This window comes from Pongo abelii, chromosome 18 (genome assembly GCF_028885655.2).
Source record: "Pongo abelii isolate AG06213 chromosome 18, NHGRI_mPonAbe1-v2.0_pri, whole genome shotgun sequence".
Taxonomy (NCBI): Eukaryota; Metazoa; Chordata; class Mammalia; order Primates; family Hominidae; genus Pongo; species Pongo abelii.
Genome location: NC_072003.2, coordinates 66,231,523 through 66,256,566, shown reverse-complemented (window position 1 = coordinate 66,256,566; position 25,044 = coordinate 66,231,523). Strand labels below are relative to the sequence as shown.

At 43.1% G+C, this 25,044-nt stretch overlaps 1 protein-coding gene across 2 annotated transcripts in view; it reads left to right on the top strand.

Annotated features, from left to right (window-relative positions):
* Positions 1–3,847: 3,847 nt before the first annotated feature.
* The window catches only part of NAE1 (NEDD8 activating enzyme E1 subunit 1), a 28,439-nt gene continuing 7,242 nt past the window's right edge, over positions 3,848–25,044 (top strand). Inside the window, exons 1-15 of one of the 2 annotated variants that reach the window (XM_024233630.3) lie at positions 3,848–4,018; positions 8,101–8,204; positions 8,298–8,358; positions 9,997–10,027; positions 11,234–11,305; positions 11,522–11,601; positions 13,286–13,395; positions 16,197–16,306; positions 17,351–17,413; positions 17,814–17,877; positions 18,178–18,269; positions 21,337–21,396; positions 21,483–21,616; positions 24,394–24,469; positions 24,753–24,792. In XM_024233630.3, the coding sequence (XP_024089398.1) occupies positions 3,966–4,018; positions 8,101–8,204; positions 8,298–8,358; positions 9,997–10,027; positions 11,234–11,305; positions 11,522–11,601; positions 13,286–13,395; positions 16,197–16,306; positions 17,351–17,413; positions 17,814–17,877; positions 18,178–18,269; positions 21,337–21,396; positions 21,483–21,616; positions 24,394–24,469; positions 24,753–24,792 (1,150 nt within the window). In that variant the 5' untranslated portion in view covers positions 3,848–3,965. Of the gene's footprint in view, positions 4,019–6,793; positions 6,980–8,100; positions 8,205–8,297; positions 8,359–9,996; positions 10,028–11,233; positions 11,306–11,521; positions 11,602–13,285; positions 13,396–16,196; positions 16,307–17,350; positions 17,414–17,813; positions 17,878–18,177; positions 18,270–21,336; positions 21,397–21,482; positions 21,617–24,393; positions 24,470–24,752; positions 24,793–25,044 lie in introns of those variants that run through there. The other variant, XM_063717660.1, reaches the window with a different exon arrangement.

Genomic DNA, 25,044 nt, shown 5'->3' with positions numbered 1-25,044 from the left:
TAAGGTCCAAGAATTTGTGTTTCTTTTTTTTCAGAGACAAGGTCTCGCCATGTCACCCAGCCTGGTTTTGAGCTCCTGGGCTCAAACAATCCTCCTGCCTCAGCCTCCTAAGTGTTGGGATTACCGGAGTGAACCACCTTACCTGGCTTTCTTTTTTTTTTTTTTAAGAGAGGAATGTCTCACTCTATTGCCCAGGTTGGAGTGCAGTGGCGAGATCATAGCTCACTGCAACCACAAACTCCTGGGCCCAAGTGATCCTCCCACCTTAGCCTCCCAGGTAGCTGTGACTACAGGCATACAGCACCATGCCTGGCTAATTTTTAAATTTGTTTTTTCTTTTTGTAGAGACAGGGTCTTGCTATGTTGCCCAGGCTGGTCTCAAACTCCTGGCCTCAAGGAATCCTCCTACCTTGGCCTCCCAAAGTGCTGGAATTACAGTCATGAATCACTGTACCCAGCCAAGAATATGCCTTTCTTTTTTTTTTTTTTTTTTGAGGTGGAGTCTCGCTCTGTTGCCCAGGCTGGAGTGCAGTGGCCGGATCGCGGCTCACTGCAAGCTCCACCTTCCAGGTTCACGCCATTCTCCTGCCTCAGCCTCCTGAGTAGCTGGGACTACAGGCGCCCGCCACTGTGCTCAGCTAATTTTTTTGTATTTTTAGTAGAGATGGGGTTTCACCATGGTTTTGATCTCCTGACTCGTGATCTGCCCACCTCTGCCTCCCAAAGTGCTGGGATTACAGGCGTGAGCCACTGCGCCTGGCCGAATTTGTCTAACAAGTTTCCAAAGTGATGTTGACGCTGCTGGTCCAGGACCACACTTTGAAAACCAATAGCTTAAATGAATTACACCATGGCTTCCTGGTCTGATATATCTGGTCTCCACCCTCCACAACAGGGAGAACTCACCAGTGGGCCCTGAATTCTTTCATGTCAGGGCCATCAAAAGAACTGTGTCTGATCAGCCGACTCTGCTCCAGCATAGGCACCTTTACATGGTTTTATGGGTTGAATTATTATTATTATTTTCACTTTCATCTCTACGGAAAATAATCTAAAAATTAGCTGGGTGTGGTGGTGGGTGCCTGTAATCTCAGCTGCTCAGGAGGCTGAAGTGGGAGGATTGCTTGAACTTAGGAGGTCATGGCTACAGTGAGCCATGATTATACCACTGCACTCCAGCCCGGGTGAAAGAATGAGATCCTGTCCCCCACCCCTGCCAAAAAATAGTAACCAGACTCCAAAAGCGTAGGCAACAAAAGCAAAAATAGACAAATGGGTTTATACCAAATTAAAAAGCTTCTGCACAGCAAAGGAAATGACAGAATAAAGAGACAACCCACAGATTGAGAAAAAAATATTTACAAAATATACATTAGATCAGGGACTAATATCCAAAATGTACAAACTCAGACCACTCAATAACAATAAAACAACCCTATTAAAAATGGGCAGGGCCAGGTGCAGTGGCTTATGCCTGTAGTCTCAGTACTTTGAGGGGCTGAGGCAGGAGGATTGCTTCAACCCAGGAGTTTGAGACAAGTCTGGGCAATACAGTGAGACCCCGCCTCTAAAAAATAATGACAATATTAATACAAAGCTTCTGGGCTGAATTGTGTCCTCCTCAGAAGTTACTGAAGTCCTAACCTGCCAGTACCCATGAAGGTGATCTTATTTGGAAACAGGGTCTCTGCAAGTGTAATCCAGTTAAGATGAAGTCATCAGCGTGAGTCCTGATCCAATGTGACGTGTGTCCTTAAGAGAGGAGACACAGAGACATGAGAGGAGAATGCCATGTGACGATGGAGGCAGAGACTGAAGTGCTGTGTCTGCTAGCCAAAGATTGCCAGCAAACCCCCAGAAGCCAAGAAGAAGTGGAGGGATTCTCCCCTACAGGTTTCAGAAGGAGCATAGTCCTGCCCATGCTTTGATTGCAGACTTCCAGCCTCCAGAACTGTGAGACAATAAATTTCTCTTGTTTTAAGTCACCCAGTTTGTGGTTCTTTGTTATGACATTCCTAGGAAACTGATACCCTGAGGTATCATTTTACAGACAACACCAACACAAACCTTTTCAAAATCATTTACTTCTTCACGGGCACTATGACTAGCCTTCTACCAAATTTGAGGATGTTTCCTTTCGTGAAGTCCATGGGTATGAGAAACTAAGCAGTGAACTCTCATCTGCTGTCTTTTGACCTTCCTACTTTCCCGGAGTGTATTTTATTATCCCTGATATTTTACCTGTCCACTTGGAGAAGGAAATGTGACAGCACAAACACATGATGAGCTGGGAAAGCCTCACACCTCTGTTTCCCATCAGTGTGTTCCATGGGAGCTGGGTAAGGGCAAGGGAAGGTATGAGAGGGTGTACTCTCACCCTAGTCTAGGAGACCACGCCCAGGGCAAAGTGCAATCCATCATCACTGCATCATTACAATCAAACTGTGCCACCTCTCTGGTCTCCATCCTAGGGGATTGGGGGTGGGGATCTGTGTTCATGTTCACCTTATTTCAGGCAGTTATGAACCTGAAGGTGCCTGTAGGGTCTGCGAGATAGCAGGGAAGGAGTCTTCATCTCCCTTACAGATGGTCACCTTGCCTTCAGCACCACCACTCCCCTCCCAATTGTTCTCATAGGGTAACCTCCTTCCTTGGCCTCTCATCCCCAGAGGACAGCCACTCTCTCCCTGAAAGGAGGGTCTTTTCAGGAAGTGGAGGACTTTAAATTCCTCCTTGGATCTATGTTCACAGTCCTCAGAACCCAGCCCGTCCCAACTGTCTCTCAAACCTTCTCAACCACTCCCTATCCTTCATCTGACCAAACTTACTCTAGCACCTACAGCTTGCTATGCCTTCTTTGCTTCCTAGCGATGGCACCTGCTGTTCCTTATGCTTAAAACACCCTTCCAGTGGGCACAGGGGCTCATGCCTGTAATCTCAGCACATTGGGAGGCCAAGGCGGGCAGATCGCTTGAGCCCAGGAGTTTGAGACCAGCCTGGGCCATGGTGAAACCCCATCTCTACAAAAAAAAGTACAAAAATTAGCCGGGTGTGGTGGTGCATGCCTGTAGTCCCAGCTACTTGGGAGGCTAAGGTGGGAGGATTGCTGCCTGGGAGGTTGAGGCTGCAGTGAATTGGGATCACACCACCAAACTCCAGTCTGAGCAATAGAGAGAGACCCTGTCTCAAACAAAACAAAACAAAACAAAACACTCCTCCATCTCCATACCACATGAAACATTCTTGGAGAGGGGGATTGGGGAGGTTCTTCTGTGCATCCCTGAGCACCCTGCTTCCCTCTATCTAGAAGAAGGCCACATTGTCTGGTGCTTGTTTGCTGTCCCTCTTCCTTCATGAGACTAAACTCTCCAAGAACAGAGTCCTGGACTTGTCTGCATCTGCAGCAGGGCGCCCCTAGCTTTGTGATTCAAAATAGGCTTGTGGGCTTTTCATGAGAGGAAGAAATGGGTGAAAAATAATGATCATCAAAATGAAAGTTATTATTCATGCAAGATTTGGGGGGAGTCTGGCCTCCTGTATTCAAAATCTCATTTAAGGTCAAAAGACACTTGGGACCCATTTATCCCCACTGCACAGGTGAGCAAACTGAGGATTTGAGAGGTAAAGAGTAGAGCTCACAACCAGTTAAGTGGTCGAAATACAAGTATGCCTGATTCCAAGGCCCCAGTCGCCCCCAATTACTGCACGGAGAGAGGGCAAATTGGCAATCTAGCGGGGTTGCCTTTCTGGCCGACGGGGACCAAGAGCCCCGGACCCGCTTGAGTACCGGGGCCGCTTACGCCCCGGCGTACCGGTGACGCGTGCGCAGTGCAGTGCGGCGCCCCCTGCAGGCGGCGCGCAGGAGACCGTAGGGGCGGAGGGGCGCTCAGTGCGTCTGCGCGCTTGTGGAGCTGGTGGCGGCGCTCCGCAGGGGCTCGGCTGTTCTCCGCGCGGCGGGCGCGGCCATGGCGCAGCCGGGGAAGCTGCTCAAGGAGCAGAAGTACGACCGGCAGCTGAGGTGAGCCGAGGCTCACCGAGCCGAGGGTGGGCCAGCGGGCTTCCCAGCGTCCGGGCCGGGCCTAAGGGCGCGGGCGGCGCGGTCGGGCCTCCTTCAGGCCTTCTTCCAGGCTGGGCCGGACCGTGCGGGGCGCGGGAAGCCGGCGCTCTGGGCTCCCGCCCTGGGCCAAAGCTGCTCCGCGAGGGCTGGGACCCCTTCCCCCGCCACGTGGTGTGCAGTTCGGGGGACGGGGTCCCCAGCGCCAGCCGGGTCGCTAAGGCGGCTGCCGGCCCCGTTGCGCCCAGGCTCCTCGTTTTCCGAATGGGGAGGTCCGGAGCGCACCCCATCCCGGCCGCGAGGGCGGCACAGAGGGTTAGGTTTTGTTCTCAGCCAGCGCTGTCCAATGGAAATAAAATGCTAGTCTCATGTGAGCCGCAAATGTAATTATAAATTTTCTAGTAACCACAATGAAGGTAAAATGAAACAGGTGAAATTGATTTTTAAATACAATTTAACCCAATATGTTCAAAACATTACTATTTCAACACAATCAATATAAAAAGTTCTCGAGATATTTTACTTAAATTTTTATTTTTGTTTTTGTAGAAACGAGGTTTTTGCCATCTTTCCCCAAGCTGGTCATGAGTATTTCCCTTTTTAAAACTGTCCTGGAGGACCGGCACGGTGGCTCACGCCTGTAATCACAGCACTTTGGGAGGCCGAGGCGGGCGGATCACCTGAGGTCAGGAGTTCGAGACCAGCCTGGGCAACATGGTGAAACCCTGTTTCTATTTAAAAATTCAGAAATTAGCTGGGCGTGGTGGTGCGCGCGTGTAATCCCAGTTACTCTGGAGGCTGAGGCCGGAGAATCGGTTGAATCCAGGAGGTGTAGGTTTCAGTGAGCCGAGATCGTGCCACTACACTCCAGCCTGGGTGACAGAGCGAGACTCCGTCAAAAAAAAGCCCCCCAAAAACTATCGTATAAATATTGTATTTTACACTAACAGCACATCTCAGTTAACACTAGCCTTATTGCTTGTGCTCAGTAGTACATGTGGCTAGCAGCTACCTTAATGGACAGTGCAGGCCTAAGCCATCAGGAGGGTCCTTGGGTACTTCCCTACCCTTGCCTTTTCTCCTTGCACTACCCATTCCCTACCCATTCCTTATTTATTGAGCGTCTTCTGTGTCTTGAGGCTGTGGAGATAACAAAGCTGCTCGGCTTTCCTCCTTCCTGGAGCCTCTGAGATAACAGAAGTTACATGTCCCCAAGGACTGGAGCTTCTGTTTGCGTCACCAGCCTAGTGCTGTATTAGAGGCTTTAGGCACTTAATTCTGAGAGCACCCTTGAAAGCAACCAACTCCTGTGCTTTACAGTTGGAGAAATTGAGTCTTGGAGAAGTTAGGTAACTTGCCCAGAGTTCCCCGTATCTTTGAGCCAGGATGTAAACTCAGGCTCTTCTGGCTTTTTCGGAGGTGCTCAGTTACATCCTGCTTCCAAGCTTTTAGGAGAAGAAACAAGGTAACAGTCCTTATAACCAACTTAGGTTTTCTTGTAAATTCTTGGCGTTCTTGTGTTTCTAATGCAGGTGTAACTGTACAAGACAGAGCTGAGAAGATAGTTGAGGTTACTAAGCAACTCTAACAAAAGAGGGTTTTTGCTGAGGGCATTCCATTTAAGTCCCAAACTTTACCTTTCATAGTGAGAACTGGTTTTGAAGTGTCAAAGGGAAGCAGTTAGAAGCAAAATGCAGCAGTCAGTAAGCCCCTCCTGACTTCACCTTAGTTGGGCCAGCTAGATAGTAGAGAGGACTGATTCATTTGGCCTCTTCTTGAAACATGTTACTTAGAGACACACCAGGATTCTTTTTTTTTTTTTCAGGGACAAGGCCTCACTTTGTGACCCAGGCTAGAGTGCAGTGGCTAGAGTGCAGTGTCAAGAACACTGCTCACTGCAGCCTCAACTTCCTGGGTTCTAACGATCCTCCTGCCTCAGCCTCTTGAGTAGCTGGGACTACAGGCATGTGCCACCACGCTTAGAGATGGGGGTTTGCCCAGGCTGGTCTCGAACCTCTGCACTCAAGTGATCCTCCTGCCTCAGCCTCCCAAAGTGCTAGGATTACAGGCATGAGCCACAGTGCCTGGCCTCAGTATTCTTTTTGTTTTACTTTTGAGGTGGGTCTCAGTATGTTACACAGGCTGGAGTGCAGTGGCTGTTCACAGGTATGATTATTGGCACACCACAGCCTTGATCTCCTGGGCTGGAGTGATCCTCCTGCCTCAGTCTCCCAAGCAGCTGGGACTACAGGCACACACTATCTCACTCTGCTTGAGATGCACCACCAGTATTCTTTTTTTTTTTTTTTTTTTTTTTTTGAGATGGAGTCTCACTGTGTCGCGCAGGCTGGAGTGCAATGGCGCGGTCTTGGCTCACTGCAATCTCCGCCTCCCATGTTCACGCAATTCTCGTGCCTCAGCCTCCTGAGTAGCTGGGATTATAGGTGTGTGCCACTGCGACTGGCTAATTTTTGTATTTTTAGTAGAGACGGGGTTTCACTATGTTGGCCAGCCTGGTCTCAAACTCCTGACCTCAGGTGATCTGCCTGCCTCCGCCTCCCAAAGTGCTGGGATTACAGGCGTGAGCCGCTGTGCCCAGCCAGGATGCACCAATATTCTTAAACTTACTCTCCAACTATCCAAGCATCCATCAACGATATATGTCAGGTGTCTTCTACGTGCCATACTTTGATGGAGAAAATAGGCGTTTACTGTCCATCTGGTTCTTCTAGGCGATTCCTCCATACATTTGACAGCTGTCTGGGCCCTTATAGAGCATAGAGTGGAGTGGAAAGATGGATGCTCAGCAAACAAAAACAAATGAAGCCAGGTGCAGTGGCTTGTGCCTGTAGTCCCAGCAACTCTAGAGGCTGAGGCGAGAGGAATGCCTGAACCCAGGAGTTCAAGACCAGTCTGGATAACATAGTAAGACCCTGTATCAAAAAAAAAAAAACCAAAAAAAAAAACAGAAACAAAAAACAAGGCAGTTGCTTGACATATGCTCTGGAGGACATACTGGCTACATAATAAGGGGTAATCTGCTTTAGATCAGGTAACAGGGAAGGCACATTAATCACTCTATTAGAATGTTCATTGGGTAATATACTTTAAAGCACTCCTGTAGAAGTTGACGTGAGGCTTTTCAGATGATAATTCAGTTTTCTTGGTAAAGCTTTTGCAGAAGTCACAGTACTAAGCCCTATGTCGAGATCTTAGATGCATCTAACTTAAATGCATCTAATATAATTTTTTTTTTTTTGAGACGGAGTCTCGCTCTGTCGCCTAGGCTGGAGTGCAGTGGCGCAATCTCGGCTCACTGCAAACTCCGCCTCCTGGGTTCACGCCATTCTGCCTCAGCCTCCGATAGCTGGGACTACAGGCGCCTGCCACCACGCCCAGCTAATTTTTTGTATTTTTCAGTAGAGACGGGGTTTCACCATGTTAGTCAGGATGGTTTCGATCTCCTGACCTCGTGATCCACCCGCCTTGGCCTCCCAAAGTGTTGGGATTACAGGCGTGAGCCACTGCGCCCGGCGCATCTAACATAATTTAAGAATAAATGAAATAGGGCTGGGCACGGTGGCTCACACCTATAATCCCAGCATTTTGGGAGGCCAAGTGAGCCGAGATCATGCCACTACACTCCAGCCTGGGTGACAGAGGAAGACTCTGTCTCAAAACAAAACAAAAGAAAGAATAAATGAAATAGAAAACAGATGAGGTTTTATATCCAAAGACACTTTTTAAATGTTTGTTTGTTTGTTTTGAGACAGAGTGTCACTCTTGTGCCCAGGCTGATAAGGAGCTGGAAGACCAAGTTTCAGTTTCTAATTTGACCCTCTTCCTCTTTCCCCCTAACCATTCAAGGCATCAACCTGAGTTCTAGATTACTGTATAATCACTATACTAATATCTGTTCCCGTCTTACTGTGGTTATCACATCAGTCTATGCAAGGAAAGTTTAAAGTTTAAAGATCACCATTCAAATAAGAAGGCTGTATTTTCATGAAAGTTTTAAAAACGTCAAATTTGTGTCTGTTTTATAGGTTGTGGGGTGATCATGGGCAAGAGGCTTTAGAATCTGCTCATGTTTGCCTAATAAACGCAACAGCCACAGGAACTGAAATTCTTAAAAACTTGGTACTACCAGGTAACGTAGGTTTGTGGTTGTGTTCTAAATATACTTCTTTAAGATTATGACCTAGAACTATATATTCCTGACTGACTCTGTTTTGGCTCTCAGGTATTGGTTCGTTTACAGTTATTGATGGAAATCAGGTCAGCGGAGAAGATGCTGGAAACAAGTATGTTCTATTCTTTTCAAATATATTCATGTTAAGGAAGGCAAGGCCTGAATCTTAGCTTCACCTCCTCAGTCAGGGTGACTCGACTCTCAGTGGAAATTATCCTTATGTTTGGGATTATGGTGAGGAGGAAGTGAGATAATATAGGTAAAGTGCTAGTACAGCATCTGGCAAATAGGGCATTAATAAATGGTACCCATCATTACTGTCTTTATTGTTAGTAATATAAAGGAGTAGTCATTATTCCTTTATTCATGGAATATGGGCACTTCCTAAGCTCTTGCATTGATTCGTAGGTGTTAGCATATAATTAACAATAATACCTGTTTGTAATGTCTTTTAGGCTTAGTCTAGGTGTATCTCTCTTTACACTGTGTCTACAAAAATGCTGTTTTAAAGATGGCTTGTATATTATTCTTTAAAGATTATATTTAGACTTTCAGAACATGCCCAAATTTGGATTTAAAGCTCACCTTTTCAGGGACTTGAAGTCTGGTATCTCTCATTGTGTTTGTCAGTAACAACAACAGTGAGTAAATATAAGGAAAACCAGCAATTAGTTCATATTTAGTTTTGATGCCTTTTCTTTGAATCGTAGTGCCAGTTTCTACTAGGCACAGCACAGCTTTTTTATTGATATATACCAAGAAGTCTTGTTATCTTTGCTTACTTGGTTGGTTAGAGTAGAATGTGATAAAAATAAGGTTTCTTCTTATGGAGCCAGTGAGCTTATACCGAAAAGTGGCATCCTGACTCTGATCAGCAGCCTCATATCTGGGCCTTGAGACATGTCAAGGGTATGTGTGGGAGGAAGCCTGAATAAATCTGTTACAGTTACGTGCAAAAACAAATGGTTCAGTACACTGAGAGTGGTCTATGGAACACCGGTTCTAGGAAACAATAAGAGCTGTTAAATGGGCCAATGGGTTCCACAGTCAAATTAGTTTGGGAAATGGATCAAATGAAGTTAAAATTTCTTTACCATAAGATTTTAGTATCACATGTATTATGTGTATTATGAATTTCCAAGAGGGGAATATAGTATATGGTGTTTCCCAAACTTTTTTTTTTTTTTTGAAACTGAGTCTCTCTCTGTCGCCCAGGCTGGAGTGCAGTGGCGCAATCTCGGCTCACTGCAAGCTCTGCCTCCTGGGTTCATGCCATTCTCCTACCTTAGCCTTCCAAGTAGCTGGGACTACAGGCGCCCGCCACCACGCCCGGCTAATTTTTTGTATTTTTAATAGAGATGGGGTTTCACTGTGTTAGCCAGGATGGTCTCAATCTCCTGACTTCGTGATCCGCCCACCTCGGCCTCCCAAAGTGCTGGGATTACAGGCGTGAGCCACCACACCCGCCGGTGTTTCCCAAATGTAGCCAAGGAACCCTTTTCTTTCAGAGGATCTTGTGAAATTCACATTCTGTGGTACAGAATGTACTTCGGGAAAGAAACATTGATTTATTAGCCTATCTTTCTTTGTAAGTTTCATCTGATTTTCTTCCTCCAGGAAGGCCATTACAATCAGTAATCACAATATAGTTTGTTTTATACTATGAATGAAATATGCATGCTATTACAAACAACTTTTCCTTTATAGTCAGTAAGCTTTACTTTTTTTTCCTTTATTTTCTTCACTTTAGTTTCTTCCTTCAAAGAAGCAGTATCGGCAAGGTAAACAATTAGAGAATATAGTTGCATGTGAGCATCTAATGATGCCACTGTGTTTTGATTGCTTGAAAAGCTTTGACTTTAAAAACGTGTATTATTTCTCTGAGAAAAAAGTTAACTAATTTTTCTATTCTTGTAACTCTTCATATGTTTGGTAGTTTAAAAACTTAGAAGTACTGTCTGTGTTTATACATTGTATCCTGTATTAAAGCTAAATCTTGAGTAATGTTAATATTCAGAGGTTGGATTTTGGTTAACAAATTTTTTTTTTTTTTTTTTGATGGAGTCTCGCTCTGTCGCTCAGGCTGGAGTGCAGTGGCACGATCTCGGCTCACTGCAAGCTCCACCTCAGTCTCCCGAGTAGCTGGGACTACAGGCGCCCACCACCACGCCTGGCTAATATTTTGTATTTTTAGTAGAGACGGGATTTCACCGTGTTAGCCAGGATGGTCTCGATCTCCTGACCTTGTGATCCACCCGCTTCAGCCTCCCAAAGTGCTGAGATTACAGGCATGAGCCATCACACCTGGCCTAAAAAATCTTACAAAACCATATTAGTCAACTTAGTGAAATGACTTAGCTTAGTGATTAACCACTCTTGTACAGGATTATAGATGTGGGTGGTTAGAGTGAGTCTGAACTTGATCCAGGATATCCCTGCCTGCTACCCAGAGTTTTTTGGTCATTTGCCTAATCAAAAAAGTAGAGTACAAGTAATGTCATTTGAGAACTCTGGATGATGATGGTTTTGCTCTGTTTTAAGTAATATTCTGTTGAGTCTTAAACACTAGGGGAAGCAGAATTGGCTGGGCGCAGTGGCTCACGCCTGTAATCTCAGCACTTTGGGAGGTCAAGGCAGGAGGATTGCTTGAGACCAGGAGTTCAAGACCAGCCTGGGCAACATGTCAAGACCCTGTCTCTACAAAATATTTTTTAAAAAAATTAGCTGGGCATGGTAGCACATGCCTGTAGTCCCACCTACTTGGGAGGCCTCAGGCTGCAGTGAGCTATGATCAGGCCACTATGCTCCAAACTGGGCAACAGAGCAAAAACCTGTCTCTGAAAAGAAAAAAGAAGGGAAACAGAGTTGTCATACTTCTGCATGAAATTTGGATAGTTTTACAGTATGTTTGCTTGTTCCATAAATTGGGGGATTATATTGTGACCAAGTTTTTTCTAATTCAAGTTAAATGCTTTGTTTTTAAAAAGAACCGAGCTGAAGCTGCCATGGAATTCTTACAAGAATTAAATAGCGATGTCTCTGGAAGTTTTGTGGAAGAGGTATATATGTACACACACTATTATGTCTGTGCTGAAATACAATTTTCTAAATAATTCAAAATCCCAGAAATTTAGAATTTTGAATCTTTGTGTCATTTATGATTAGTTGAATTGGAATTGTTGCCTCATTTATTGTAAAATAGCTTAACTGTCTCTGCCATGTTTAATATGATTGTGAAATTATTTTTTTGTTTTTCTCTTTGCTGTCCTATTTAGAGTCCAGAAAACCTTCTAGACAATGATCCTTCATTTTTCTGTAGGTTTACTGTTGTAGTTGCAACTCAGCTTCCTGAAAGGTAAATTTTTATGTTAATATGTTTTTATTTTAATCTTATTAGATTTGCATTGTTTTATTTTCTTTGCACAGTCTATGATGATATGGTTTTAAAAACTGTTAAATTCTACAGAAACTTTAAATATGAAACTTTTTTTTTTGTTGTTTTTTTGAGCTTGAGCTCAAATTCCTGAGCTCAAGCAATGCACCCTCCTCGGCCTCCCAAAGTGTTGGGATTACAGGTGTGAGCCAACATGCCTGGTCAAGAGTTTCAAATTTATGGCTGGGCACGGTAGCTCATGCCTGTAATCCCAGCACTTTGGGAGGCCGAGGCGGGCGGATCACGAGGTCAGGAGATCGAGACCATCCTGGCCAACATGGTGAAACCCCTTCTCTACTAAAAATACAAAAATTAGCTGGGCGTGGTGGCTCACGCCTGTAGTCCCAGCTACTCAGGAAGCTGAGGCAGGAGAATCGCTTGAATCAGGGAGGCGGAGGTTGCAGTGAGCCAAGATCGTGCCACTATACTCCAGCCCTGGTGACAGAGTTAGACTCTGCCTCAAAAAAAAAAAATAAATAAATAAATAAAATAAATAAATAAATAAAAGAACTTCTTAGAAATCTTCCAGCATTGAAAAGATGAGGAAGAGAAAAATACTGAAACTTTTTTTCATTATTATTCTTTAGACAGAGTCTTGCTCTGTTGCTCAGGCTGGAGTGCAGTGGCACAATCTTAGCTCACTGCAACCTTCGCCTCCTGGGTTCAGGTAATTGTCATGCCTCAGTCTCCCAAATAGCTGGGATTATAGGCATGTGCCACCGTGCCCGGCTAATTTTTGTATTTTTAGTAGAGACGGGGTTTCACCATGTTGGCCAGGCTGATCTCGAACTCCTGGCCCCAAGTCATCCACCCACCTCAGCCACCCAAAGTCCTGGGATTATAGTCGTGGAGCCACCAAACCCGACCTTAGATGTGAAACTTCTGGAATATATTTAGAGCAGTTAAACTGAACGTTGTTTTTTTGTTGTTGTTTTTTGTCCTTTGTTTGTTTTAGTGATTAAAAACTAGTTAGAATTGATTATTGAAGGCTGGGTGCAGTGACTCATGCCTGTAATTCCAGCAGAACCAGGCTGAGACAGGTTCGGATCACTTGAGCACAGGAGTTTAAGACCAGCCTGGGCAACATGGCAAAACCTTGTGTCTACAAAAAATACAAAATTTAGCCAGGTGGTGTGCCTGCTTGTGGTCTCAGCTCCTCAGGAGGCTGGGATGGGAGAATCACTTGAGCCTGGGAGGTCGAGGCTACAGTGAGCCATGATCATGCCACTGCACTCCAGCCTGGGCAACAGAGAATTGGTTATTGGAATTGTTGGGGGTGTATTTGTGGGTTTTATATTTTTTCTCTATCATGGAAATGTTTAGAATTATCTTTCTTTAACGTTTCTCCTTAATATGACAGACTAAGGTTTCACATCCCTCTTGTCCAAAAGATGTACTTTCTTTCTTTGAGACTGCAACCTGTGGAAATGCTTGCTTTTCAGTGTATTCTTGACCTGCTTATGTAAATGCAGTTATGTACCTTTGCATCTATTATTTAGTAAGAAAGTTGCTTTATTTTAAGACATTTTCATGTTTTGCATGTTTTCATGTTTGGCATATTTCCATTTGCTTATGTTCATATTTTGCTTTTTTTTTTTTTAAACAGCACTTTACTACGCTTAGCAGATGTCCTCTGGAATTCCCAGATTCCTCTTTTGATCTGTAGGACATATGGACTAGTTGGTTATATGAGGATCATTATAAAAGAACATCCAGGTAAAATTGTTGAGCATATGGGCTTACTATTGGTTGCTTTAGCTATAATTTTAGAAACTTGACAATTTAGAAAGTCAGTTTTAAATTACGAAGTAAATTTGTAGCAGCACATCTCTAGTTGCAGATTCAAAGAGGCAATCAGATTCAATAGGCTGCAGTCTACTCTTTATGTAGCATTATAGAAGGATACAAAGCAGGATATACAACAGGCACAGCTTCTTCATCTTATTAGGAGATCCAGCAACTATGCAAGTACCTAGCTTCTTTTGCCCCTAACCCACATTGGGCATGTATGGCTGTGGAGAGCTAAGGAATGTGGATCACTCTGACCCATGAAGTTACACCACCTTTCCCCACTCCAGTCTTTTTTTTGTTTTTTAAGACAGAGTTTCGCTCTTGTTGCCCAGACTGGAGTACAATGGCACAATCTTGGCTTACTGCAACCTCCACCTCCTGGGTTCAACTGATTCTCCTGCCTCAGCCTCCCGAGTAACTGGGATTACAGGCGCCCGCCACCATGCCCAGCTAATTTTTTTTTTTTTTTTTTGAGACAGCGTCTCGCTCTTTCACCCAGGCCGGACTGCGGTGGCGCAATCTTGGCTCACTGCTACCTCCACCTCCCAGGTTCACGCCATTCTCCTGCCTCAGCCTCCCCAGTAGCTGGGACTACAGGCGCCCGCCACCGTGCCTGGCTAATTTTTTGTATTTTCAGTAGAGACGGAGTTTCACCGTGTTAGCCAGCATGGTCTCGATCTCCTGACCTTGTGATCCGCCCACCTCGGCCTCCCAAAGTGCTGGGATTACAGGCGTGAGCCACTGCGCCTGGCCGCCCAGCTAATTTTTTGCATTTTTAGTAGAGAGGATTTCACCATGTTGGCCAGGCTGGTCTCGAACTCCTGACCTCAGGTGATCCACCCGCCTTGGGCTCCCAAAGTGCTGGGATTACAGGTGTGAGCCACTGCACCAGGCCCGTCCAATCTTTTATTTCATTCTCATGCAGGCTTTAGGTTCTCTCAATTCAGGTGCAATTTCACACAACAAAGACATTTACATAACTATTGTTCCCAAGGAAACTGTTGTAGGAGACCGAAGTCGTTTATAGTCAGACCTCCATCAGCTGAGGGTTGATATAAGCCCTTTACTTATAAACTTTTAATCTTCAATCATCATAAAATTTTCATCCAGTATTCATACAATGCTCTTTATTGACTCAAGAAAGCATTTTTACTATGAGCCAAGCTGCTAATGTGGTGATAGCTATTGGCATTGGTAGTGTCACTGAGGAGTAATATCTGTGTGGGCAGTTAGGGAGTGCTTGTCAGGATAAGCTCTGGCTGCTGGTGGTGAGCCATTTAAGAGTTGAAAGTGGTGTCAGCTGATGGGAGGGAACAAAAGAGTTGAAAGAGGGAGAGTGACCGTGTAAACATTTTATTTTAAATGGGTCACTCTGAAGTTGAGTAGAAAGTAAATGGATTTAAAGGAGCAAAGATTGGAGGCAGGGATTGCTGTTAGAAATTTTCAGTGGCCTAAGTAAGAGAGAGTGTGTTCTTTTTCCTAATTTAGGGAAGAGAAGAAGAGGGGGTAGATAATAATGAAGGTTCAGCATTGCTAGTTGTGTGCCTGCCTTTATAAGAATTATTTCATTTGCTCTTTCCAAAACCTTTATAAGGTACAGATTGAGCATCCTTAATCCAAAAATCCAAAGTCTGAAATGCTCCAAAATGCAAAACTTTTTGAGCACTGACATGATATTCAAAGGAAACACTCACTGGAACATTTCTTACTTCAGATTTTTGGGTTAGAGAGTTCATCTAATATGTATTTGCAAATATACCAAAATCTAACAAAATCCAAAACACTTATGGTCCCAAGCATTTTGGATAAGAGAGATACACAACCTGTAGATACTTTAATATCTGCTTTTTATAGATGATGCTGAGGCAATGAGAGATTAAATTATTTGCCTAAGGTCACATAGTTAGCAAGTGACAGAACTGGGCCTACCTCTAAGCACTCACTGAAATTATACATTATCCTGTCCTTATGTGGAGAGCAGTGTACAGAGTGAGATTAGGAAGTGGGGAGTTACTGATGTTGGGGCCAAGGAAGCAAGAAGTGAAGGATGACCATCAGGTTTCTGGAGAAATAGTCTAGGTAGATAGATGGTGATGTTGTCTATTGAAGACCACAAGAGGAGGAAGGATAGGTTGTTAGTTGCTATCTGTACGTAGGGCTTGTCAATTTTGAGCTTTTCCAGTTAGAACAAATTGTGTTCTAAAGGAATCTTGGTTTTACTTTTACTAAAACTTTATAGTTGACTTAAGATTTGTGCATTTTACTATATGTAAATCGTACCTTAATAAAACAGTGAAAAACGCCGTGGGCCCTGTGCCCATTTAAAAATTAAATATTTCCTAAGTTTTTATAATTCAGTGTATTGTCATCAGTATTTCCAAAGAATTAAGTTTATCTTTTGAGCTGGGCACGGTGGCTCACACCTGTAGTACAAGGACTTTGGGAGGCCGAGGCAGGAGGAGCCCTTGAATCCAGGAGTTTGAGACTAGCCTGGGTGACATAGTGAGACCCCATCTCTACAAAAAAATTAGCTGGGCACAGTGACACGAGACTGTAGTCCCACCTTCTCAGGAGGCTGAGGTGGGAGGATCCCTTCAGCCCAGGAGTTTCAGCAGTGAGCTATGATTGTGCCACTGTACTTCAGCCTGGGTAATACAGCAAGACCCCATCTCTCTTTTTTTTTTTTTAAGTATTAAATTTATCCTTCTGAATTCTTTGTTTCACAGTAATAGAATCTCATCCAGATAATGCATTAGAGGATCTACGACTAGATAAGCCATTTCCTGAACTGAGAGAACATTTTCAGTCCTATGATTTGGATCATATGGAAAAAAAGGTTGGTAGTGTGTGTGACCTTACATTTACAGATAGACCTAAAACTTTTTTTTTTAACCTAAGGTTTTTGAATTACAGTAAAGTGAGAAAATCCTATAAACCTCCATATTCCTGTCATCCAGATTACCCAATAACAATATTTTACCTTGTTTTCAACATATTGATTTTTCTCCAAAATTAAAAAACTTTTTTACTGAAGAAAGGTGCATATACTGAACATCTGTGTAATCACTACCCAGGTCAAGAAATTGGACATTAACCTATTCCAGGTGGGGAGATGGGGATGGTTAATGGGTACCAAAAGCAAAATTAGAAAGAATGAATAAGATTTACTCCTTGAAAGCACAACAAGGTGACTATAGTTAATAATAACAACTTAGTTATACATTTTAAAATAATTAAAAGAGTTTAATTGGATTATTTGTAACATAAAGGATAAATGCTTGAGGGGATAAATGCTATACAGATACACCATTCTCCATGATGTGCTTATTTCACATTGCATGCCTGTATCAAAGCATGTACCCCATAAATATATACACCTAAGTACCCACAAAAATTGAAAATAAAAAATTTTAAAACAAAAAACAGAAACAAAAAAATTCCAAGAAGTTCTCTTTATGGACTTTTTCTAAACAAATAGAAATAATGACATAGCAATATAAGGAGTATATGTGTTTTTTCCCACTTCCATATTAATTAACATGCAGTTGTTTATTTGGTTCATCAGAAAACAGAAAAGATCCTCCTTTCTTACTTTAGGATTGGTGTCTGAAATTGAGATTTGAGCTGTGTTTTTGGGTGGCAGTCTCTGAGACTGTTTTGCTGGTATAATGGGGACAATCATAGTATATATGTGACATACTAGGTATCTACCTCTAGAAAAATTTGTAAAGCAGTTTTTATTAACTCAGTTCATTTTCCTCTATTCATTACTCTGCATATATTAGGAGATCATAAATATTGTTGAATTTGTTGAAAACGAGATGGTACAGTGAAGAACTAATAATACTGATATTTTCTTTTATTTGTCGCTCATTTTTAGGACCACAGTCATACTCCATGGATTGTGATCATAGCTAAATATTTAGCACAGTGGCATAGTGAAGTATGTCCTTTTTTAAAAAAAATTTCATATGCAACTGTATTTTCAATTTCTTATAAAGGATTTCCTTGATGGGGAATGGGAGATTAATTTTTTTTCCTTATGGGGTTGTATGGTAGGGCAAGTGGATGCTTTTAAATTGAAATCTAGCAGTTCCTCTTTTGATCCTGATAATTTTAATTAACAAAATGAAATTCAGTAAATGTCATTATGAAACTGGCAGGGGGAATGAATGTAGATAAATGGTCACAGTGTCTGTTTTCTATCAACTGAGCCTGTGATTTCACAGAGAAATATATTTGTTGATGAAATCTTATGCAGAGAATGGGGGACACTTTAGACTTTCAATTTCTGTATTTTGAGTTTTTAATAACTAGATTTTTAAAATTTTTAACCAATTTAGACAAATGGACGAATACCTAAAACGTATAAAGAAAAAGAGGACTTCAGAGATTTGATTAGACAAGGTAATATTATGGGATATGATTAAATACTGTATAAAGCTTGAAAAGCAAATCGCTAGAGGCAGGTGCTTATTGGATTTCTGTTAACACCTTTGTCAGATGATACCATCATGAGCTTTTATTTTACTTTCCCTCTGGAGAAGTTAAGAAGCCACGCCTTGTATAGTTTTAAGGACTAATGATAAGCCGTATTTCTTCTTAAGATTTAATATTCTGTAGGATCTGACAAGGTTATTTTTATAATGGGGGAACAGAAGAGTGAAAAGAAAAGGGCTGTTTGCTAACAATTTCCCATTATAATAGGAATTCTAAAAAACGAAAATGGAGCTCCAGAAGATGAAGAGAATTTTGAAGAAGCTATTAAAAATGTGAACACAGCACTAAATACAACTCAGGTAATGAAAGAGTTGCTGAGGGATTCACATGAACAAGGTGTTTTCTAGAGTCCTTGGCTATTAAATGGTTGATTATAATGATTTAAGTTAATATTTTCTAAATGTATAGTTAGAAATAAATATAGGGCCGGGCATGGTGGCTCATCCCAGCACTTTGGGAGGCTGAGGCAGGCGGATCACCTGAGGTCAGGAGTTCGAGACCAGTCTGGGCAACATAGTGAAACCGTGTCTCTCCTAAAAATACAAAATTTAGCTGGGCATGGTGGAACATACCTGTAAACCCAGCTATTCGGGAGGCTGAGGCAGGAGAATCATTTGAACCCAGGAGGCAGAGGTTACAGTGAGCCAGGATTACACCACTGCACTCCAGCCTGGGCAACAGAGTAAGACTCCACCTCAGATGCCTTTGGTTTTGTTATGGCTTAGTTGTTGAGGTCTGACCATTGAAGTTTTTGGGGAGCTTTGGAATAACACCTGGTAGTTTAAGTTAGAATTTTCTTGTAACTTAAAACAGCAAATATGCTGCCTTTCAAGTTAGGAAGGCATGTTAAGATATTATTACCAACTTTTTAGAGACGACAAGGCAGCGTTGCTGAGTGATTAAAAGTGTGCTGGCTGGGGCCAGGCGCGGTGGCTCACACCTGTAATCCCAACACTATTGGGAGGCCGAGGAGGGCAGATCACATGAGGTCAGGAGTCCAAGACCAGCCTGGCCAACATGGTGAAACCCCATCTCTATTAAAAATACAAAAAATTAGCCGGGCATGGTGGTGGGCACCTGTAATCCCAGCTACTTGGGAGGCTGAACCTGCTTGAACCTGGGAGGTGGAGATTGCAGTGAGCTGAGATCTCACCAGTGTACTCCAGCCTGGGCGACAAGAGTGAGACTCTGTCTCAAAAAAAAAAAAAAAAAAAGTGTTTGCTGGCCAGGTGTGGTGGCTCACACCTGTAATCCCAACACTTTGGGAGGCCAGGGCAGAGAGATTGCTTGAGCCCAGTTCAAGACCAGCCTGAACAACATAGGGAGATCTTGTCTCTACAGAAAATTTAAAAATTGGATGGGTGTGGTGGCATGCACCTGTAGTCTCAGCTACTCTGGAGCCTAAGGTAGTGGGAGGATCGCTTGAGCCCGGGAGGTTGAGGCTGCAGTGAGCCATGATTGTGCCACTGCACTGCAGCCTGGGCAATGATATGAGACCCTGTGTCCAAAAAATAAAAGTATGTGCTTTGTGAATCACTTTTCTGGGGTGATGAAAATTTTCTGTTTTAATTGGGGTTATGGTTAAGAATATGTATATATAGTTATCAAAATGCATTGAATTGGACATTTAAAATCTCTCTATTTCACTGAATATAAAACCACAGTTGAAAAGGTTCTAATAGGGCCGGGTGCGGTGGCTCACGCTTGTAATCCCAGCACTTTGGGAGGCCGAGGCGGGTGGATCACGAGGTCAGGAGATCGAGACCACGGTGAAACCCCGTCTCTACTAAAAATACAAAAAATTAGCCTGGCATGGTGGTGGGCGCCTGTAGTCCCAGCTACAGAGAGCCGCAGAGAGGCTGAGGCAGGAGAATGGCGTGAACCCAGGAGGCGGAGCTTGCAGTGAGCCGAGATCGCACCACTGCACTCCAGCCTGGGTGACAGAGCGAGACTCCATCTCAAAAAAAAAAAAAAAAAAATAAAAGGTTCTAATAGCTGGGGGGGCAGTAAGCTAAATAAACAGATAAAAATGCATCAGGTGCTGTGAACAAAGTTACAGCAGAACAAAGGGTCAGAGAGCATGTTGGGGACGAGGGAATCCGGGGTTGAGAGACAATTGTACATAGGGAGCCAGGGAGACTTTCCAAGAGATGTTTAAGTAGAAGCCTGAGTGAAGTGACACGCAGAGGTCTGGTGGAAGAGCTTTTCAGTTGGAGGGAGCACATGTGCAAAGGCCCAGAAGTGGGATGAAGCTTGACTTTTGTTCAAGCATCAGTAAGCAAGTCAGTGTGACTGGAATGAAGTGAAAAAGGGGGAAAAGTGGTAGGAAGGATTTGAGTTTGGAGAGGCAGAAAGGGCCAGATCATAAAGGCCTTGCAGGCTATTTAAGCGTTTCGATCAGGGAAGTGGAGTGAGCTGCTTTATAGTCTAAAAGACCATTCTGGCTTTGGTGAGGAGAGCAGAATTGAGGGGACTGGGAGTGGAAGCAGAGAGACCAGTTAGGAGGTCCCACTGAGACATTTCTTTTTTCCACACATCAGTAGAATCAAAGCCTATGATCTGTGTGTGTGTGTGTGTGTATATATATATATATATATATATATATATAAATTTTTTTTTTTTGAGACAGGGTCTCACATTGCTGCCCAGGGTAGAGTGCAGTGATGCAATCACTGCTCACTGCAGCCTTGACCTCCTGGGCTCAAGTGATCCTCCCACCTCAGCCTCCCAAGTAGCTGGGACCATAGGCATGTGCCACCACGCCCAGCTAATTTATGTTTTCTATAGACGGGGTCTCCCTGTTTTGTTCAGGTTGGTCTCAAACTCCTGGGCTCAAATGACCCTCTCACCTTGGCCTCCTAAATGCTGGGATTATAGATGTGAGCCATTGTGCTGAGCATTATACTCTTGATTAACGTATGAAGATCTTGCTAGCAATAAAATTACTTTATGGTTTTAGTTTTTTTCAGAGTGGTTGTCTCAACGGTCACTGATTAGGGTGCAAGGGTTTCAGATTTTTGACAAGATGGAAAATCATGAAATACTGCAAGTCTATAATCTGTTTTGTTTTCAGATGTAACTATATAAAATAATTTACTGGGGCCCCTTCTTTACCCCATTTATGGTATAAGAGAATAGGTATTAAATGCTAGCAGCAGTGGGCAGGAGAGGTCTTTCTTCCATTCTTTCTTTACCTATCAAATCTTCATGTGGTACTGATTCTAAATAAAATTATAAACAAATCAGAAGTTTGTATTTGATTACAATTTGAGAATTCAAAGAACATATCTGAAGAAATAGCACTGAAAATAAAGATGGGCAAATTCTTAATACTGTGTAAGTAAATGTTTCATGTTCCTTTGTTAGATCCCAAGCAGTATTGAAGATATATTTAATGATGATCGCTGCATAAATATCACCAAACAGGTAACAACAAAAGTAAAAACATTGCTGCCAAACCTTTGGGTCAAAGTAAAACGCCACTTAATGTTAATTTTTTCTTATTCTTTTAGACTCCATCATTTTGGATTTTAGCTCGTGCCTTAAAGGAATTTGTGGCCAAAGAGGGTCAAGGAAATTTACCTGTTCGAGGCACGATTCCTGATATGATTGCAGATTCAGGCAAATATGTAAAACTGCAAAACGTGTATGTCACTGTTTTCAAACTATGTAATAGACAAAGTCTGATTATATTAGAGATAAACATTTTATCATCCTATCAGAAATCAAATGAAAGTTTATTATAACTTCATTGCTTATAAATAAACTAGGCCGGCTGCAGTGGCTCATGCCTGTAATCTCAACACTTTGGGAGGCCAAGGTGGGGGAATTGCTTGAGTCCAGGAGTTTGAGACCATCGTGGGCAACATAGTGAGACTTCCATCTCTACAAATTGAAAAATTAGGTGGGCATGGTAGCATGTGCCTTTAATCTCAGCTACTCGGGAGGCTGAGGCAGAAGGATCTCTTGAGCTCAGGAGTTTGAGGCTGCAGTGAGCCATGATCATGCCACTTCACTTCAGCCTGGGTGACAGAGCAAGACCCTGTTTCAAATAAATAAAAATAAGCTGAAGAACTTAGGCCAGGCTGGGCGCGGTGGCTCACGCCTGTAATCCCAGCACTTTGGGAGGCCGAGGCAGGCGGATCACGAGGTCAGGAGATCGAGACCATCCTGGCTAACACGGTGAAACCCCGTCTCTACTAAAAATACAAAAAAATTAGCCGGGTGTGGTGGCAGGCGCCTGTAGTCCCAGCTACTCAGGAGGCTGAGGCAGGAGAACAGTGTGAACCCGGGATGTGGAGCTTGCAGTGCGCCAAGATCACGCCACTGCACTCCAGCCTGGGCGACAGAGTGAGACTCTGTCTCAAAAAAAGAAAAGAAAAGAAGTTAGGCTGGGCATGGTGGCTCACACCTGTAATCCCACCACTTTGGGAGGCCGAGATGGGTGGATCACGAGGTCAGAAGATCAAGACCATCCTGGCCAACATGGTGAAACCCTGTCTCTACTAAAAAAATACAAAAAATTAGCCAGGCATGGTGGCATGCACCTGTAGTCCCAGCAATTTGGGAGGCTGAGGCAGGGGAATCGCTTGAACCCAGGAGGCAGAGGTTGCAGTGAGCCCAGATCGCGCCACTGCACTCCAGCCTGGTGACAGAGCAAGATTCTGTCTCAAAAAAAAAAAAAAAAAAAAACTTAGGGGGCAATTCTTTTTAAGCTCAAAGCAAAATTGAATGGGAAATACGGAATTACCACATATGCCTGGGAGGCAGAGTTTTTTTTCATACTTCATGATAAACTTAATATTTGATCACTTAACTCTGTGCTGTGAACTATATGTATTAAGGAATTTAATATACACACAAGGTTCACAACGACCTTATGAGAGAGAGACTGTTATTGTCCCCATTTTATACATGAAGAAACTAAGGTATTGAAAGGTTACTTATACAAGGTCAGATAGCTGGTAAATGTCAGAACCAAGATTTGAACCCCAGGAAACCCAGTACCAGAGCCTGTATGCTTAGCTATGGCCCTATACTGCCTTCTGTTTGTAACTTAAAACCATGAAGATTTGATGAATTTTTTATCTTAATGTTTCATAATTTATAGTCTATGACTATAGCTAGACACCTTGCTATCCAGGTATCACTAGCCTGAACCCAGACAGACTATCATAGGGATGGGTCTCAATGAATATTACCCTCGTATAGTTAGGGCATGGTGCAAAGAATCCAGGTCTGCTGGCTTGGTTTCTTTGGGGGCCAAGTAATGTCACACAGAGATGATCTCTCTTCCCCAGACAGATTTCACTCTTTATCATGTCACCATTGAACGAATCTTGGTTGGTTGTCCTAGCCTAAGAGTTCAACTACTTAAAACTTGGGGAAGGTCAATTGAGGATAGAAAGAAGTATGACCTTACATGGGAGGTAGTCAGCCTGAACACTGATGATTTTTAGAGGGTGAAAGGTAAATAGACCTAAAGAAAAGTTTTATGGCCGGATGCAGTGGCTCACACCTGTATTCCCAGCACTTTGGGAGGCCAAAGCGGGTGGTGAAATGTGCCACAGGGGATGTTCACAGGTGTTTTAAATGGTTGAAATTTTACGTTTTCCATGTTCTCAGTGGTATAGATATAGATAATTACTGGGTAAGGATTTTTTTTTCCTCTGATAGTAAATACAGAGTATTTTAAAACTGAATCAGAGGTAGAGCATGTTTATCTGTGGCAATGCTAAAAAGGTATGAAGGTCAGTTAATTGAAAATTGTCATTAATACAGTATTTTCAGTTTCTAAATCACTTGAACCCAGGAGTTCAAGACCAGCCTGGGCAACGTGGTGAAACTCCATCTCTACAAAAAATACAAAAATTAGTCGGGCGTGGTAGCGTGCGCCTGAATTCCCAGCTACTTCGGAGGCTGAGGTGGGAGGATCAGTTGAGCGTGGGAAGTTGAGGCTGCAGTGAGCCAGGACTGCGCCACTGTACTCCAGCCTGGGAGGCAGAGCGAGATCCTGTCTCAAAAAACAAAGAAGTTTTACATTGGAGATGAACAATTTTAATGTATTTAACTTTCCTTGGACTTGACTTCCAGGAGATAAGTCATGTTCTTCAGTAATGTATTTTTTCAGGTCCTCTGTCACAGAAGCCGAAATCATAGATCCCTCTAGGGGAGCAGTTTTTAAGTTGGGTGCTGTTAGAGGGACCCTGGGTTTTAGTGGGCACTGAGAGTCTGTCACTAACACTGGAAAGATTCCCAGCTACTCATGGTGCTGTTGATAGCATTTCCCTGGCATTTTCACATTTCATACATTGTCAGGCCTGTGTTTTTTCATGAAAAGGAAAGAAAATTTTTGTTCATGGTAACAATTTAAATTTTGCTAATTAAAAAATTTGTTAGTAATTACTTTTTGTTCTTTTTCAGTTACCGTGAAAAAGCAAAGAAAGATGCTGCTGCTGTGGGTAATCATGTTGCCAAATTGCTGCAGTCCATTGGCCAGGTAGGCTGCTGGGCACACTGTGCCTATACAGGCCTGAGCACGTAACTCCAGCCAGAAAGAGTTTAGAGACAGAGGGTGTGGCACTGGCTCTGTGCTTCTTTAGAGGGAGCTGTCATTTGCCTGCCTAATGGGAGAGCTTGTGATAAGGAAACAAGATATTTTTAAAGTGCTCTCCCAGCTCTTGGAGAAAGCCTTCCCATCTCACAGTGATTGGCTTTGTGCCGCACCCTTTGTTAATCTTCTCATTTAAACTGGAACAGAATCTGTATTTATCTCTCTACAGGCACCAGAGTCCATTTCAGAGAAAGAATTAAAATTACTCTGTAAGTCTCCTTGAACTAATTTCCTTATTTTGCTTGATAGAAATGTGCCACAGGGAATGTTCCCAGGTATTTTGAATGGTTGAAATTTTAAGTTTTCTATGGCCTCAGTGATATAGATATAGATAATTATTGGGTAAGGTTTTTTTTTTCCTTTCATAATACAATACATGGAGAATATTTTAAGACTGAATCAGAGGTAGAACATGTTTATCTGTGGCAATGCTAAAAGGCTTGACAGTCAGTTAATTGAAA